Below are 18070 nucleotides of genomic sequence, written 5' to 3'. Positions count from 1 at the left end.
TACTGCGGCACTATTCACAATAGCAAAGTCTTGGAACCAACCCAAATGTCCATCAATGATAGACTAGATTAAGAAAATGTGGCACATATACACCATGGAATACTATGCAGCCATAAAAAAGGATGAGTTCATGTCCTTTGTAGGGACATGGATGAAGCTGGAAACCATCATTCTCAGCAAACTACCGCAAGGACAAAAAACCAAAGACCGCATGTTCTCACTCATAGGTGGGAATTGAACAATGACAACACTTGGACACAGGAAGGGGAACTTCACACACGGGGCCTATTGTGGGGTGGGGAGAGTGGGGAGGGATAGCATTAGGAGATATAACAAATGTAAATGACAAGTTAATGGGTGCAGCACACCAACATGGCACATGTATACATATGTAACAAACCTGCACGTTGTGCACATGTACCCTAGAACTTAAAGTATAATAAAAAAATTATCTTAAGATTTCCTTTGCAATCTATGAATTATCTAGAAGTGCTACTTTTTCTAACTTGTTTGATAGTACATTTCAGCTCAAACTTTGCATCCCGAGAGCATAAAAGTGTAATTTTAAAATTCTCAAAAAAGATATCTCTAAGTTCAGATAGTTTCACTGGAGAATTCTCCCAATTATTTAAAGAATAATGAATACCATTTATACATAATCCGTTTCAGAAACTAGAAGAGATTCATTTCATGAAGCTAGTATTACTCTTATACAGTAACTAGATAAAGGCAGTGCAAAAAAGCAAACTACTGACTAGCATTTTTCATAAATATAGATGCAAAATCCTTAACAAAATACCATCAAATAGAAATCAGTTATATATACACATACATCAACACCAAGTGGGGTAGGAACAAACACATCATGGCCAAGCCGTGTAAGAACCTCAAGGCTGGTTCAATATTAGAAAATCAATCCATGTAATCCACCTTATTAATAGGCCAAACATGAAAAACTGCATGAACATTATCAGTGCAAAAGAAAAGCATTTGACAAAATTTAACCCCTATTTAAGATAAAAATTCTCAGAAAAATACAAGTAAAGGGTAATTTCCTCAACTTGATAAAGAGGAACCTACAGCTAACATCACAAGCAATGGTGAAAGAATTGAATGTTTTCTCCCAACATCAGGAACAAGGCAAGGGTATCCCTTTTCACTGCTCTTATTCAACATAGAGCTAAATATCTAGTCAGTGCACTAAGACAGAAAAAACGAAATGCATACAGATGAGAAAGGAAGAAATAAAACTGACCCTTTTAACAAATGGCATGATTGTCTATGTAGAGAATCTCAAGCTATCTCCAAAAAGTTCCTTAAACTCAATGAGCTATGGGAAAATGACTTGGCTTTTGAATACCACCGAGAAGCCAGTGACTGTGCAGGCAGTCATATCAGTGTCTGCTCCAGGTCTCTGCCCCTCAACAGCATGGCATGACCAGTGGGTGACCCTGGAGTGAACCATGGAGATGGAGGTGGCACTGCCAAGCCATGGTTTTCCGAACGCTAGGGCACTGTGCCTTCTGCCTGGCCCTAGTCTTGGTAATCCTGCCACCTCTGCTTCAGATATAGACCCTACCTTTTCCACTGAAGCCCATCCCAGCTTGCAGTGAGCAGCACCTTCTAGCCAGAGCAGATTTTTCAGAACGTAAAAGAAGATAATCATTACCAGCAGTGGAGACCATTGTAAATTGTTCTTAAGCAGAACAAAGCTGGTGCTTTGGAAAATCAGCCTCACTCTGCAGTACTCTCACCACCGAATTTTTCAGGTCTCTCCTGGATAAAGAAGGACCAGCTCACATTTCTTCTCTGACAAGTTGGGATACTATGTGTTTCTCAAAGGACCAAGAAGATAAAATTAGGGAGGTGTATGAGCAAATTCTCAACATCAAACTAGCAGAGAAATATGACTCTTTTGTGAAACTTACATGTAATCAGATCATACAGTCATGTGACAGAGGGCCAACGAGCAATGTTTCTTGAGGCTTTTCTCCATTTCTGGGTACCAGATTTGACCTCAAGAGATAGGTGTGGTATACTATTTGCAATAATTTGATATAATATTTGAGCTCCAATTTTGCATCCTGAGACAATTAACCTTGTCCACAGGTCCATTTTTACACAACTTGAAAGCCCTTGAAACTTTTCGGTTATCACAACATATTTTTCTTTTATCTAACGCAATCAACAGGGTATCCTATAGTGATACATTTTCCAAAGAGAAAGGTAGCTGGAGCAGCTATTTAGCAAAATATGACTTCCGTGGCTCTTAACAAATGAACAGTTTCACCAAACACATTTTCATAAAAGATGTATGGGTAAGAGTATCTGTGTTATATGTACATGTGTTTTAACTACTATTTGTATTGTGCAATTTTTTTTTAAATTTTGGGGATTCTGGTTGTGAATTTCTGTGCAACAGCTATAAAATGTGTTCTTGGTCTTTTGAAGGTCCTTAATATTTTATGGCCATATAACAGTGGATTCTTTGGAAGATCATTAAAATTTTGTGGCCATATAACAGTGGATTGTTTCGCATCCAGGTATTACTGTTGAGCAGAGACTATTTCCAGGCACAGAAAATGAATCATAAGTTAGTATGGGTAGTAGATGTTATTATGATTAAATAATGAAGGTTTGCCATGTTAGGTCTACAAATGATGTGAATAATTTAAACAAACTAGAAACAGATCATTTGATACATGGACTTTGCTCAGCTGTGTCAGAAAAATACCTTGACTCCAAGCCTTAAAATACCCACAGGGAATCTCTGCTATTTCTTTGACAAAATCAAAGAGCTCCCAAGACACTGAATCTCTAAAGGAAAAAGATCGCTCCTGGAGCAGAGCATCAGGGTTTTCTGGGAAGCATAGCTTAGGTAAGCATGTGACTGGGCCACATCCCAGCGGCACTCTTACTTGGGAGGAGTCACTTCACATTTGTTATTGTCACTAAAAATCAGACCTGGCTTCTTTGGTCTCATTTCCCCAAATTCTTTTAAGAGGTGTCCACATGTGGCTGCTTGAATCTTGTTTTGGCAACGCCCTGCCCAAATTGCTTACTAACTGTTTTTCACCTTGTTCCCAAGGCTGAGGAACAGAAAGTAGCCTGTGGTTAGAGGAAGTGGAAGTTAAGTGTACATTTATTTTTATATTGTGACTTATTCAGGACCACATTTTACAAAATGTGGAGAGAGACAGAGGGGAGGGGAGGGAAGAAAATACAGTTGTATTAAATTATTTTAGTTTCAAGATAGAATATATTTCTCAAATTAGGGGTTATTTGGAAAAACTAAATTTAATTCCAATGTATATCAATACCTTCCAAAGTAAGGTGATATTCACTGATGGTTGTTTTGATTAGAAAGCTAAGAGATATTCTGGAATATTTATATCTGAAGAGTCCTTATTAATGAATATCATTAACTTAAGTCTAACTTAAATTGGAACATTATTCTTTGTACATTTTCATTATACAGTATTAACTAGCAACATACTAAGCTTCAAAGAAAAAGCAATTCAATGAAGGAGAGATAGGTCTTTCAACAAGTGGTACTAGAGCAATTAGACATCCATAGACACAATCCATAAAAGAAAAAATGGATAAATAAGACATCATCAAAATTTAAAAGTTTTGCTCTGTTAAAGACCCTACTAACAGGATGAAAAGACAAGCTACAGGCCAGGTGCAATGGCTCACGTCTGTAATCCCAGAACTTTGGGAGGCCGAGGCGGGCAGATCACGAGACCAGGAGATCGAGACCATCCTGGGTAACACTGAGAATCCCTTTCTCTACTAAAAATACAAAAAATGAGCTGGGCTTGGTGGCACATGCCTGTAGTCTCAGCTACTCAGGAGGCTGAGGCAGGAGAACTGCTTGAACCCCGGAGGCAGAGGTTGTGGTGAGCTGTGATTGCGCCACTGCACTCCAGCCCTCCAGCCTGGGCGACAGAGCAAGACAATCAACCCAAATGTCCATCAGTGACAGACTGGATTAAGAAAATGTGGCACATATACACCATGGAATACTATGCAGCCATCAAAAAGGATGAGTTTGTGTCCTTTGTAGGGACATGGATGCAGCTGGAAACCATCATTCTTAGCAAACTATCACAAGAACAGAAAACCAAACACCGCATGTTCTCACTCATAGGTGGGAACTGAACAATGAGATCACTTGGACTCAGGAAGGGGAACATCACACACCGGGGCCTATCATGGGGAGGGGGGAGGGGGGAGGGTTTGCATTGGGAGTTATACCTGATGTAAATGACGAGTTGATGGGTGCTGATGAGTTGATGGGTGCAGCACAGCAACATGGCACAAGTATACATATGTAACAAACCTGCACGTTATGCACATGTACCCTAGAACTTAAAGTATAATAATAATAATAATAATAATAATAATAATAATAATAATAAAGGAAAGACGAGCTACAGCCTGGGAGAAAACATTTGCAAACCATGTATCTAACAAAAACAAGTAACTAGAATATATTAAAAATTTTCCCAAACTCAACAATAAAACAAAACAATCCAATGAGGAAACGGGCAAAAGGAATGAATAGCCATTTTATGGAAGAGGATACACAGATGGTACATAAGTACATGAAAAATACATTCAGTTAGCTATTGAATGTTAGCCATACACACGTTAAAACCAGAATGATATATCATTACACACGTATGTGTGAAACTAGATGGCTCATACATTGTTGGGGTGAATTTAAAGGGGTACAATTCCTTCGGAAAACTGTTTGTCAGTTTCTTAAAGAAAACTTAACATGCAACTACCATGTGACTGAGCAATGTGCTCCTCAATATGTATCCTAGACATAGGAAAATTTATGGTCCTGCAAAAATTGTGCACTTGTGTTTATAGCAGCTTTATTTCTAATAGCCACAAATGGACACAACCCACATGTCCTTCAACCAGTGAATGGTTAAGGGAACTGTGGTGCATCCATACCAAAAAAAAAAAAAAAAAAAAAAAAAAAAAGTCAGGCACAGTGGGTCATGTCTGTAATCCCAGCACTTTGGGAGGCCAAGGTGGGCAGATTGCCTGAGCTCAGGAGTTCAAGACCAGCCTGGCCAACGTGGTGAAACCTTGTCTCTACTAAAAACACAAAATTAGCCGGGTGTGGTAGGATGCGCCTATAGTCCCACCTACTCGGGAGGCTGAGGCAGAAGAATCAATTGAACCCAGGAGGTGGAGGTTATAGTGAGTCGAAATCGCACCACTGCACTCCAGACTGGATGACAGAGCAAGACTCTGTCTCCAAAAACGAAGAAAAGAAAAGAAAAAGAAAAAGATTGCTACTCAAAAAAACTTGGTTGAATGTCTTTTTCTGTGTAAAAAAGGTTATATACTTTATAATTCCACTTATATAACATTGTTAAAATGACAAAATTATAGAAAACAGAGAACAGATTAGTGGTGTCCAAAGGTTCAGAATGAGGAGAGATGCCAGGATGATGGGCAGGAATTGGGTCTATGAAAAGGCAACATGAGGGATTATTCTGATGGAAATGTTCTCCGTCTGATATACTCTTTGTGTACAGTTTTGCAAGATGTTACTACTTGAGAGATGTTACCACTGGAAGAAAATGGATAAAGGACATGCAGGATTTCTCTGTATTATTTCTCATAACTACATTTGAATCTACAACTATCTTTAAAATGTTTAATTAGAAAATATATTCATCAAGACATGCCTTTCTCATGTTTAAATACATAATTGTTTAAAAATAGTTTTGTGACTGCAAGTTTCTACTTAAGACACCCAACATACGCATACTTGGTGTTTGCTGTATGCCTATCACTCTTCTTGGCCTGTGCATTGATTGACTCATTCATTTATAATATACTTATTATCACTGTATGCCAGATGCTTTTCTGGACACTGGAAATAGGTTTGAACAAAGAAAAATCTCTGTCCCCATGCAACCTATATTGTAGTGAGAACAGACCCACAGATAATGGTACATATAATATCCAAAAGAGAAAAGTAAAGCAGGAAAGGAGTATGGAAAATTCTAGCTGGGAGGAAGGACATTCAATCGCAAATTAGTCAGAAATCCTTTTGGAAGAGGTAGCATTTGAGGATACATTTCAAGATAAGGGAAGTGACAGATAACTAGGGAAGAAAATACTGGATTAAAAAGAAAGGCTTTATGGGCCATTGAAATGACTGGAGATTTTATTTATTACTTAGGAGGCTCAGTAAATATGTAATGAACAAATCCTCCATCTAAAGAGATTTCTGCAGTGTTCAGGAAAATGGCCAAAAATAATCATTGTTTTTAGAATTACTTATGTGAGAATTTAGAACAAGTTCCTGCTTTTCTATTATACCAGATTCAAACTTCTGTGACAGTCACACCAAACTAAGAGCAGAGAAAGTAGGGGTCCACTGCAGTTATTCAACCTTCCTGTTCCCACTCCTTCTAATAAAATACCCTCCTCTCTAGTCAAGCTTCCATCTCAGCCTGACCCCTTGTATTGCATTCGTTTCTCCACTGTGTGTTTTCTCTTGCTGTATCTTGAAATTCTTATTTACTCTCCTCTACTAGTCTCACTATTTTCATGAATAGTGAGGGCATCACTATTCATGAGTGCTTTAGTCAACCCACAGTCTCCTCTGATTTCCTTAACCTCACCATCCAAGATATTTCCAATAAATGAGGAATGTTCTTTGATATGTAGAATTGGCATTTTCTCATAGCATACTGATAAACCAAAAAGAACATTTAGAAAACTTGACTTTTATTGATCTATATCAGATGATCTAAGTAAACATTAGTGTATTTGTCTACGAAAGTCAAGGTTCAAGACAAATATGTGCCATATCATCCTTTTCCAATTAGGTTACTGGTTCTTAACTTCTCATAGAAAGCAATTTTGAAACTATCAATAAGCAACATCCAATTCATATTTCACACTTCAAAAAAGCCTCAATAAAATATTTTTCTCCTGTATATTTATTTAATCAAATATTCAAGGCCAGGCATGGTGGCTCATACCTGTAATCCCAGCACTTTGAGAGGCTGAGGTGAGCAGATCACCTCAGGTCAGGAGTTCAAACCCAGCTTGGCCAACATGGCAAAACCCCATGTCTACCAAAAACACAAAAAATTAGCTGGGCGTAGTGGCACAGGCCTGTAGTCCCAGCTACTCAGGAGGCTGAGGCATGAGAATAGCTTGAACCCGGGAAGTGGAGATTGCAGTGAGCTGAGATTGTGCCACTGCACTCCAGCCTGTACAACAGAGCAAGACTCTGTCTCAAAAAAAAAAAAAAAAAAAAAAAAAACTTCAAGCCACAAAATTGACCAACATAATATGTAGGTTTTTGTTTGTTTTATACATATTAAATATGTTTTTATTACAATAATGGAGTTATTTGGATGTGCAGGGCAAAGACCCCCAATGCCACCTGGCACTCAAACTTGGGTCTTGAACCCCACACCTAGAACCTGAACATAGCAAGCAGTAAATAAGTATATATTGGTCAACTGTCCACTGCACTAAAAGAAGTGGAAAAAGACATTCCTCATCTGATGTTGACTCTTAAGAAAAATTTTATATTTAATAATTAAGTCTATATAAAAGATATTGTACAAAACACCTGAATTTCAATTGGATACACTAATAGTTATTTCCCTCTGATTTGTGATAGGCAACTATAATGTCTTTTGTGCTTTTAGTGATTACCCACTGGTAAGTTGAATGTTTTAATTCACTTGTTTGAGAGCAATCAGAATCATGCAACTTTCCTGCATCCTTTATTTCAAATCGTAATTCAGGAGATGGATGAGGAAAGTTATGTAAGTAGGATACAAAGGAAAAGTGAACTTTTGATTTAGTGCACCAATTTGTAGCCATAGAAGGACAGCACTTTTATTGCCCACATTTAATCTATTAAATGGTATATAAGAATTTTATAAATTCTTATAAAATATATAAGTATTTTATTTAACAAATAAGCTAGGTTGGGTGTGTGGCTCATGCCTGTAATCCCAACACTTTGGGAGACTGAAGCAGAAAGATTGCTTGAACCAGGAGTTTGAGACCAGTCTGGGCAACATAGTGAGACTCTCTACAAAAATAAATAAAAAATTAGCTGGCCAGGCTGGGAGCCATGGCTCATGCCTGTAATCCCAGCACTTTGGAAGGCCGATGCAGGCAGATCACATGAAGTTAGGAGTTCGATACCCAGACTGGCCCACATGGTGAAACCCTGTCTCTACTAAAAATACAAAAATTAGTCAGGTGTGGTGGCGCACACCTATGATCTTAGCTACTTGGGAGGCCCGAGGCACGAGAATTGCTTGAATCTGGGAGGTGGAGGCTGCAGTGAGTGAAGATAGCACCACTTCACTCCAGCCTGGGCAAGAGAATGAGACCCTGTCTCAAACAAACAAACAAATAAAATTAGCTGGGCATGGTGGTGCAAACCTGTAGTCCTAGCTACTCAGGAGGCTGAGGTAGGAGGATCACTTGAGCCCAGCAGGTTGAGGCTACAGTGAGCTGAGATAAAGCCGCTGCACTCCAGACTGAGTGACACAGTGAGATATTGTCTCTAAAATGATGATGATGATGATGATGATGATGATGATGATAATTAAATTGAATACATTCCAAGTCAATCATACTGTAGCATTAATATATTTGCAAGCTCAGTGGATTTCCACTGGATCACTGCATATGCCTGTTATCTTCCATTGGACAAAAAGCTAATAAAGAAATCACTGCAGAAAAGAACACCCCTAAAAACCACAAATACACATTTTACTTTCCCTAAATTAAGTTTTTGCATCTGAGGGAAGTACCTTATTTTTCTCTTTTTTTTTTTTTTTTTGAGACGGAGTCTCGCTCTGTCGCCCAGGCTGGAGTGCAGTGGCGCGATCTCGGCTCACTGCAAGCTCCGCCTCCCAGGTTCACGCCATTCTCCTGCCTCAGCCTCCCGAGTAGCTGGGACTACAGGCGCCCACAACCGCGCCCGGCTAATTTTTTGTATTTTTAGTAGAGACGGGGTTTCACCGTGGTCTCGATCTCCTGACCTTGTGATCCGCCCGCCTCGGCCTCCCAAAGTGCTGGGATTACAGGCGTGAGCCACCGCGCCCAGCCTATTTTTCTCTTTTGATTCTAAATTATGGAGCTTGGAAGAGCTCTGGATAAACACAAATTATAAAATTATCTTCCACAAAAGACCAAGTTTTTAAAACCAAATATTAAATCCAAACATTTACTAGATTTGTAACTGTTTTTTAATTTTAAATCTTAAATTTTTATGGGTACATACTAGGTGTATGTATTTACAGGGTACACAAGATATTTTGATACAGGAGTGCAATGTATAATAATCGCAACAGGGTAAATGAGGTATCCATCACCTCAAGCATTTATCATTTCGTTGTGTTACAAAAATTCCAATCATACTATTTTAGTTATTTTTTAATGTAAAAGAAATTATTGACTGGTCACTCTGTTGTACTATCAAATACTAGACCTTATTCATTCTATGTTTTTGTACCCTTAACCATTCCCGCTTTTCCTACCCCCCTGCCCCTCCTACTTTTCCAGGCTCTGGAAACCATCATTCTACACTCTATCTCCATGAGTTCAATTGTTTTAGTTTTTGGCTGCCACAAATGAGTGAGAACATGTGAAGTTTGTCTTTCTGTGCCTGACTTATTTCACTTAACATAATGTCCTCCACTTCCATCCATGTTATGCTAAGTTTTGATAGTAAAATGAATAAGAGCATTTTGAATCAATTCAAGGTTCTAAAAGTTAAATACCGCATGCACATGGACTTGCTGTATTATTTTTATTGGTATATATGATATATTTGGGCATAAAATGCTGTTAAAATGTAGAACCAAGTTTGGGGACCTTCATCTTTACTGCCCTGTTCCAACATATCTGACTGTGACAAGGGAACCAGCTTAGACACCAAACACTAATCTCCTCATAAATTCAATCGTTATGATACACGTTTGGCTGCATCCAGATTTGACCAAGTTTACATTTAAAAAATACCCAATAATCCCTGGAAGGAATGTTAAGGTCAGACACTAGGCAGTGAGAGAGTGAGCCAAATTTGATTTCACTTTATGTCAAAAATAAGTATGGAGTCAGTGACTCAGAGCTGGCTATGCACTGTGACTAATCTTAGACCACATAAATTAGAAGTATGCAACAGGCTGTAAAACTGTTTCCAATCTGAACAATAAATTCCCAACTCTTACCTCTTATCAACACATAATTCATGTGAATCATATAAAATCAAATTAATTACCTAATAAATACTGTAATCATAAATATAATTACATACTAGATGCAAAACAATTTTAAAGATATGAAATCAAAATATTTCTGAAGCAGCAGTTAATACTCATGCTTTATATAAATGACTCTCCTTAATTTAAAGAATGTTTATATTTACATGGGAGAAAATATTTATGATTTTGCCTGATGGGAATGTGGAAATAATATATTGCAATGGAGTAAAAACACCTATGAAAAATAATGAATTTTAGAAGAAAGCAATTCATTTCTTTCTTCTACAAACATTTGAATGCTTACAATGCCCAAGGCTTTCTGCTAGGAACTGTGAGTAAAACAAAGACAAATAAGATATGGTTCCTACAAGCAAAGAGTTTACAGTGAAAATGAGTGGTTCCCAAATTCAGCACTGTATTATTCACATGTCTTGTTTAAATGAAGATCTAGGTCCTAATTCCCAAATTCTGATTCCATAAGTCTAGAATCATGCCACAGTGCTGCACATTCTGATGCAGAATTCAAGCTTTGAGAAGCAATGGTCCTCAGTAGTAGGAAAGTTCATATTACAGTAGTTTAATAACTACCTAATTATTTGATTTAGAATCCCTTCAATCTCCACATAGGTTGCCTTTTAATCCTGAGTTAAGATGGAATTCAAATTTCTATTATTATTATTATTATTATTTTACAAAGACCTGGACCTTAAATTCAGGTGGCTCTACATCAGGTGCACATTGCGATTTGGATCATGTGTCACAGTTCTACTAACTGAATTCCTGCTTCATTCCTGTGTCTAAGCTATCACTTTGAGTACCAGTGTACTCAATCTTACTTTTAATGGCAAAAACTGCAGTTACTTTTGCACCAACCTAGTATCTCCTGCCTTGTTCCTGAATCTCTCGTTTATTTCAGATATATTGTCCTGCATTTTATTTGCCAGTTCTCAAAGACTCAGCTCCTGCCCAATGATCAAGACTATTTTACCTGGTGCTAGACCACCCTGATGCAGACCACCTACCTGGATTTGAACATTTTTTCTTCCCACAGACTCCACATAGCAATGATGTGCTGGCCACCCACTGGGAAAACACATGTCACCCCTTGATGGACCTTTCTGACACTGTTTGCCTGTCCTCAAAAGTTCCTGGTAATCTACTCCAGTACTCTCCGATACACACAGAATATCAGAATTACCTAGAGAGATTCTTAAGTGCATGGATTCTTAAGCTTCACTCATTGAGGCTATGAGTCAGCAAGTCTGGGATGAAGTCCAGAAATGCCATTAAAGGCTTTAATAAAGAAGGCACATTTAAGCTGGGCTTTTAAAAATGAATAAAATTTTATGTGTCATAGAAAGGGAAAACAATAATACGGCTAAGGGAAGCAAAGCAATCTGATGATGAAAAAGGGTTGGGTATGTTTAAAGAAGAGAATCTAGTCAATTTTTAGTTAATAGTAGATGTTTAATAAATGTTTTCTAAGTTAAGATACTGAAATAGTGAAATAGCATGCTAAATAAATGAAGTTTGGCTGGAGACATCAGCTATACGAGAAGATACAATAAAAGGATAGAAGAATAAAAAGCTAGAGAGAAGCCAAATTCTAATTAGCAATGGATTCTAGGATATTTTCTAGACAATGAGAATGAGTAAAATATTTGCAGTATTCTAACCAATCTCCTACACATGGTGCCTTTCATTATTACTTCTGTGCTTCAGGTACCCAACTTGACATGTCTAACCTTTATTGTTCAGATAATACATTTCATCTGCCAATGCATAAATGGTCTATTTGTATGTTAGAATCGATTCAATTAAGTGAGTAGGTGAAAAGATGAGACTTATGGGTAAAGTAGTGTGGGTGATAAGGCTGTTTAGGGTGTTATTACAGGAAGCAACAAGGTCCCTCTGATATACAATGGTGGTGGTCAAGGAAGAGAAGGGGCAAATTGCAGAGCCATGATGGAAATTGAATTGATAAGACCTGATTGTATGTAGAAGAGATGGAGTAAGGAATTTTATAAAACTATGAGGCTTGGGGTCCAATGGATTGTCAAGAACAGGCATAGAAAACTAAGAAAAAGACAGTGATTTCATGCAACACAAATTCCATTTCAAATATATTTGGAGTTGATACTCCAACTAGGTCTTCAGTTGAAATTTTTCAACAATTTGGATGAATGTGCAAGAAAAAGAGAGAGAGGATAAATGCAGGAGAGATGCGAATAAATTGACGGGAGTAATGTTCTGGAGAAGACATAAGATTAAAATGAAAATGAACAACTAGATCCCTAAAAGAGGAAGGCAAGGACATCCTAAGAGAAGGTATCTGGAAGGCATAAATAAAGACATTAATAAATTTTGATGGAAGGAGGGCCTATCAAGATATTTGATAGTATTAGTAAAATAAAAATAAATATGGATGATGGGGGAACAGACTAGGTTCAGAAAGAGAACAATTTGCATATGGAATAGAGAGTATTCCTATGAACATATTTCCTATAGAGTATAAACAAGGGATACATAGACGATTGTGGAGAAGCTGGGACAATTAAGGATGATGAATTTACAGATGAAAAAAGTAGAATCATTTCTACTTTTTCCTAGAAATATTTACCAGCCAGCATCTTGGAAAAAACAAATAATGGGGTCTTCTCAGAGTGAGGAATCTTCCTGGAGGATAAGTCACAATGACATGGTATGAGATCTAAGGAGCAAGAGATGGTGTTGTTGAAATGTAACTATTCCATCCTGGAAAGGGAAACACCGTAGTTTGAAAAAAATGTTGCACTGGAAGAAGGAGAAGGAAAGGATGCTGAGTTAGATGCTGAAATCAGAGAGAAGGCACACTATATCTTGATGTTCTAGGTTTACAGCCTCAAGACAGGTTGAAAGACGTTTCCAAGATAAAGGGTCTGGAAGTGCCAGAACTTAACAATTATTGCCAGTATCTACAGTGCCCATTAGGACATGCATCCAGGGAAGTGGTGTTATCAGGAAAGAAACAGACTCTAATATAAGCAGGTAGAATATGGAAGAAAATAGGATGAAGGATATTATGACATAGGATAGAGCACTGCTAGGGAAGATGAGAATTTCTTCTTGTGGACTAAAGCTTAATGACCTGGATATTTTATTCAAATAACATGAAAGATAAAGATTGATATAAAGGGAAGAAAATAGATGAAACTGAGTCTGATACTGCAACCATATAGTTCAGGAAAACATCTAGAATTCCATAAAAACAAATAAGACAAAAAAAGATATACATGAAAGGTTTACATGTTTATTTTTTCTTTTAAATCATGATAAAACATAATTCATTAAGTTGGGGTTTTATATTTGTGGAAATACAGTAAAGCGGATCCTCTCTCTTTTTTTTCCTCCCTTCAATCTCCCAATATTTTGGAGAAGGGTCAATGTAGTACACAGCTGGTACTCAAGCAACACATGGGATAAAAAGCCTGTGATGTATTTTTTAATATGTGCTTTATATGATTAGATAAGTATGCTATAAAGATTGCAGGTGGTATTGACACAATCCCCAAATAGTTAAACGTTTCATGTTAGTTACCTGTTTCACGTTAGTTACCTGTTTCAGGTAGTGTGCTGACATGGCATGTGCTTTCATCACCTTCACCAGCTGAGGTTGAAGCTCTTACTTTAAAGACATATGAGGTACCGGCAAGAAGCTTTATGAAAGTGTACATGTGATCTTGGGGAGAGACTTTTGTAGAATTCTTTTCAACTGTTATCATATATTGTGTTATTATTCCATTTGCCTTTTTGGGTGGATCCCATTTCACTAAAACTGACTGCCAGCTAGTTGCCATGCACTGCATATTCTGCACGACATCTGGAACTTAAGAGATAAACATATACCGCAAGTTAAAGTGTATACACATGTAAGTAGATAATTGATTGAATTATGTGATCACTAGATACAACTGTGTTTAGAAGTGCAACTAGAAAAATATTTAATATATCAAATTTTCAATGTGTGCTTAAAAAGTCATTAACATAGACTGAATCAAAAGGCTGTTGACTTGCTTTTTATGCTATTGTATTAATCCTTACAATATTGAACCAGTCACTAAATATCTTCCAGCTCCAAGCACCAATCACATCCTCGAAAGCTCAGAAGCAAATGTGTAGCCTCAAGCCCAGGCCCAGGCGGTGTTTGATAACTGCTCTCTTACTTGGAAAGGAAGAATCTTAGCAATACTTTATTATGGAACATTTTTATGCAAAACATAGATACAGGTGCCTCCCTGATGTGACAAATCTGGGCTTCACAGTACTTAGAAACCCCTAACTAATTTAAAGGTACTGGTTTTTACTCGGATGTCTTCTTTGAAAGAATCTTGAGGATCTCATCTTTAAGTACCTTTTGTAGACATCGTTGGAAGGAAGATTTAAGGAGTCTTAGTCTTATTTTCTAGAGCTTCTCTGAATTTACTTGAAAGTAACCCAATTTCTCAGAGGTCCTCTGTATCTGGAAGGCCTGGTTAAGGAACAATACCCTAGCCCACCAAAGTGACTGCACATTAGAGAGACTGGTTGCTTCCCACAGAAACGTCCAATTAGCCAATGTACCCTAATGGTGGTATTAGTAGAATAAATTTTCTTGTCACAGTAAAAGATAATGCTAGAAGAAAAATTGGGACATGGTCAATTTGTGGATTACAAACAATGAAAATTGAAAGAAAATAACTTGCTGCCATGATGCAAAATATAGTGTTTTAAAGAATACTCAGGTGATCCCTGACCTGCCTACACTGCTCTACCTGGATCTAAACTGAGCTGTTATAAACTTTTCTTCCTCTGTAAGATAAAGACACCAGTACTAAAGGAGAATACTTAGGGAATGTGTGGCATTAAAAATTTTTTTAAGATAATTTCTGGGCTGATCAAGGGATATGGCAATTAAATGTTATTAACTATTCACTTCCTTGTTTTCAGAATCATATAACATTTTTAAAGTTAACATAAGAGAGTTGACAATTTGTTGAACTTTAGTTTCTAAATCTGGATTTTGTGAATATCTATTTTCCTGATTTTTTGAACCTCAAAAAAGAAACCAGTTATATTAAAACTCTTAAAGGTGAAAATTTTATTTATTTAAATAATCAGAGTATAGAATGTTGGGGTACAATTTTATCTTGCTGATAAAAATATTTATTGGTTTACAGAGCATTTTCTACAAGATTAGCCTCAATTGTTACTGCTCTCATGTACAAATATTATTAAAATATTTTTTATTTATGGGTTGAACATTTTTATATTCTATCACTCGTTTACAACATGCATTTCCTACAGTCATGTCCACTTGTCACTAGAAGTCAGAAGGCCAATGTTCTAGACAGGTTCTTCACTAATTTTCTCGAGGTCCTTTTCATCTAATATGCCTGAATCATGGCTTCTTCATCTGTAACATGGGAATGGGGGCAACAGTAATATTTAGAGGGCATTTACTGTGTGTCCAGCACTCTATGAAGTGGGCATTTACTGTGTGTCCAACACTCTATGAAGTGATTTATGTGTATTTTTTCAAATACGTTTGACAACAACATTATGAGATGGCTACTGCTAATGTGTGCTTCTTTGCAATTAAGGATAGAGAGGCTCACAGAGTCATGAGCCTTTGCCAAGATTATACAACTAGTAGGTCATGGGGCTCAAATTCAAATCCAGATAATGACTTCACAGCATGTACTTTTATCCACTATAAATGCTATTTATTTTGCCTCTCTTACAGGAATGCTATGAAAAGCAGTCTCAGGTAGTCATAAATTTATACAAAAATGATTAATTTAGTAGTCAGTGGTCTACAGTTTCAATTTAGAGATTCACTAACATACCAGGAAGTGCATCCAGAGCTGATAAGGAGAAATGACTAGAATGGGATCTTGTGCTCATTCAATAAACATTGACAGAAGTTAAAAAAATAAAATAAAACAAAAAGAGGTGCTTTTAAAGGTGTTGTCCAGTTGAGAAAAGGAAAAGTACATTACTAAGCCATCATTAAATAGTCGTAAATAAAAACTACTCAGTGTGCACACAAAGGCAAGATATGTCATGTGTACTACATGTGTGACACAGCAGGTAAGCTGTTGATGAATTAGGCCACTGATATTTCAGTGTCATCCACATGGTAAAGATGGGATGATGGGAACATAGGGGGCTTATGCAATGACTCATGCTCTCCAAATGTCACAACTCATCTTCTTAAAAGAAAATTATAGATACTGTTTCATAAAAATATAAATCAGCCTGTTAAAAGTGACTGCTAGTTCATTTCCCCTTTTTTCCCCAGCTATCTCAAAACAGTTCCAAGAATTAGGTAATTTTCACAGATATCTAGAAGGCTATTTTGTTCCCAAACTACTTTTTTATTTCAACTTCTTCTGTTCAAAAGGAAAAACTATGTGTAAAAATGTATGCATAAACACACATACAGCATATGATTTCACACAAGACCAAGACTAAACGTAAATCACTGAAACGCAATTTCCCTTTGAGTAGACTCTTAAGTAATGATACTTTATCATATAAACTGAGAAAAGGAAAGGAAAGGTGTTAAATATAAAATGAAACATTTTAGGCCCAAAAAGTGTATCTAACCTGATTCTTTGGTTGTGAATTTTACTACATTACTAAATTGATTGCCATTTCCAACTCTGGTGAAGGCAGATACACTGATAGAGTAGGTGCTGACTGGTTCTAGTCCAACAAGTTTGGCTTCAGTTTGAAAACCTGATATATTCTGAAAAGCAGAAAAAAAATTATTAGTCCCAATGCATTGTCCAAAAATTGTTCATCACTGGAATATTTTCATTGAAGTTATTCCTTTTATATTTAACTTACAGATTAATAAGCTTGGATATTTTAAATTATAATAAAACAAATATCAGCATTTATTTTGTGCCATAGAGTGTGCTCAGTTTATGATACAAGGATGAACTGGGCACCCTCTTTTCCCTGAAGAACCTCATAATTGCCTTTTTTAGACTTTTTTTGTTTTGTTTTGTTTTTTTTCTTGACAGAGTCTCTTTTTGTTGCCCAGGCTGGAGTACAGTGGCATGATCTGTGCTTGCTGCAACCTCCACCTCCCAGGTTCAAGCAATTCTCCCTGCCTCAGCCTCCCAAGTAGCTGGAATTACAGGCGCGTGCCACCATGCCCAGCTAATTTTTGTATTTTTTAGTAGAGATGGAGTTTAGTCATGTTGGCCAGGCTGATCTTGAACTCCTGGCCTGAGGTGATCCGCCCACCTCGGCCTCCCAAAGTGCTGGGATTATAGGTGTGAGCCACTGCACCTGGCCTACAATTGACTTTTTAGAAAACTAGAGTGTTTTGTTTTCATAATTTTTACTTGGAATTATATACTCATTTTTTAAAAATTTGCTATAATTACAGTCTGCAATTTAAAACCAACTTGTGGTGGTCGGAGATGTGATTTTTCTGAAGTCATCTAAATTCATTTTTAATACCCACAGCATTCCTGTGTCAATGTATTTATTCTTCAGCTACTGTATGTAGACACTGACAAAACAGCAGTGAATAATAATTTTAAAATATCTGCTTCCATGAAGCTTAAATTGGGAGTTTTCCCAGCCAATTCCTAAATTTCTAATTTGATACTGTTTTTAGAGACATGAGAAAAGGAACAAAAGAGTATCATAGTTGCCCAAGGAGGAATATGCTTTCTCATAGAAAAAATTATCATTAAGTACAAAGTTTTCATTCAAAGATAATTGTCCTGACCAAGAAAGCAGTTAAG

General features: G+C 37.0%; 1 protein-coding gene across 3 annotated transcripts in view; it reads right to left on the bottom strand.

Moving 5' to 3' along the window:
* PTPRQ (protein tyrosine phosphatase receptor type Q) overlaps positions 1 to 18070 on the bottom strand; it is a 218832-nt gene that overhangs the window by 120031 nt on the left and 80731 nt on the right. For all 3 annotated transcript variants that reach the window (XM_077952472.1, XM_077952473.1, NM_001193766.3), the window contains 2 exon segments: positions 16914 to 17055; positions 13882 to 14151 (listed from right to left, as the gene is read on the bottom strand). In XM_077952472.1, coding sequence (XP_077808598.1) covers positions 13882 to 14151; positions 16914 to 17055 — 412 coding nt within the window.

This window comes from Macaca mulatta, chromosome 11, assembly GCF_049350105.2.
Source record: "Macaca mulatta isolate MMU2019108-1 chromosome 11, T2T-MMU8v2.0, whole genome shotgun sequence".
NCBI classification, from domain to species: domain Eukaryota; kingdom Metazoa; phylum Chordata; class Mammalia; order Primates; family Cercopithecidae; genus Macaca; species Macaca mulatta.
Note: the sequence above shows the minus strand (reverse complement) of the source record. Positions and strands in the feature narration are given on the sequence as shown.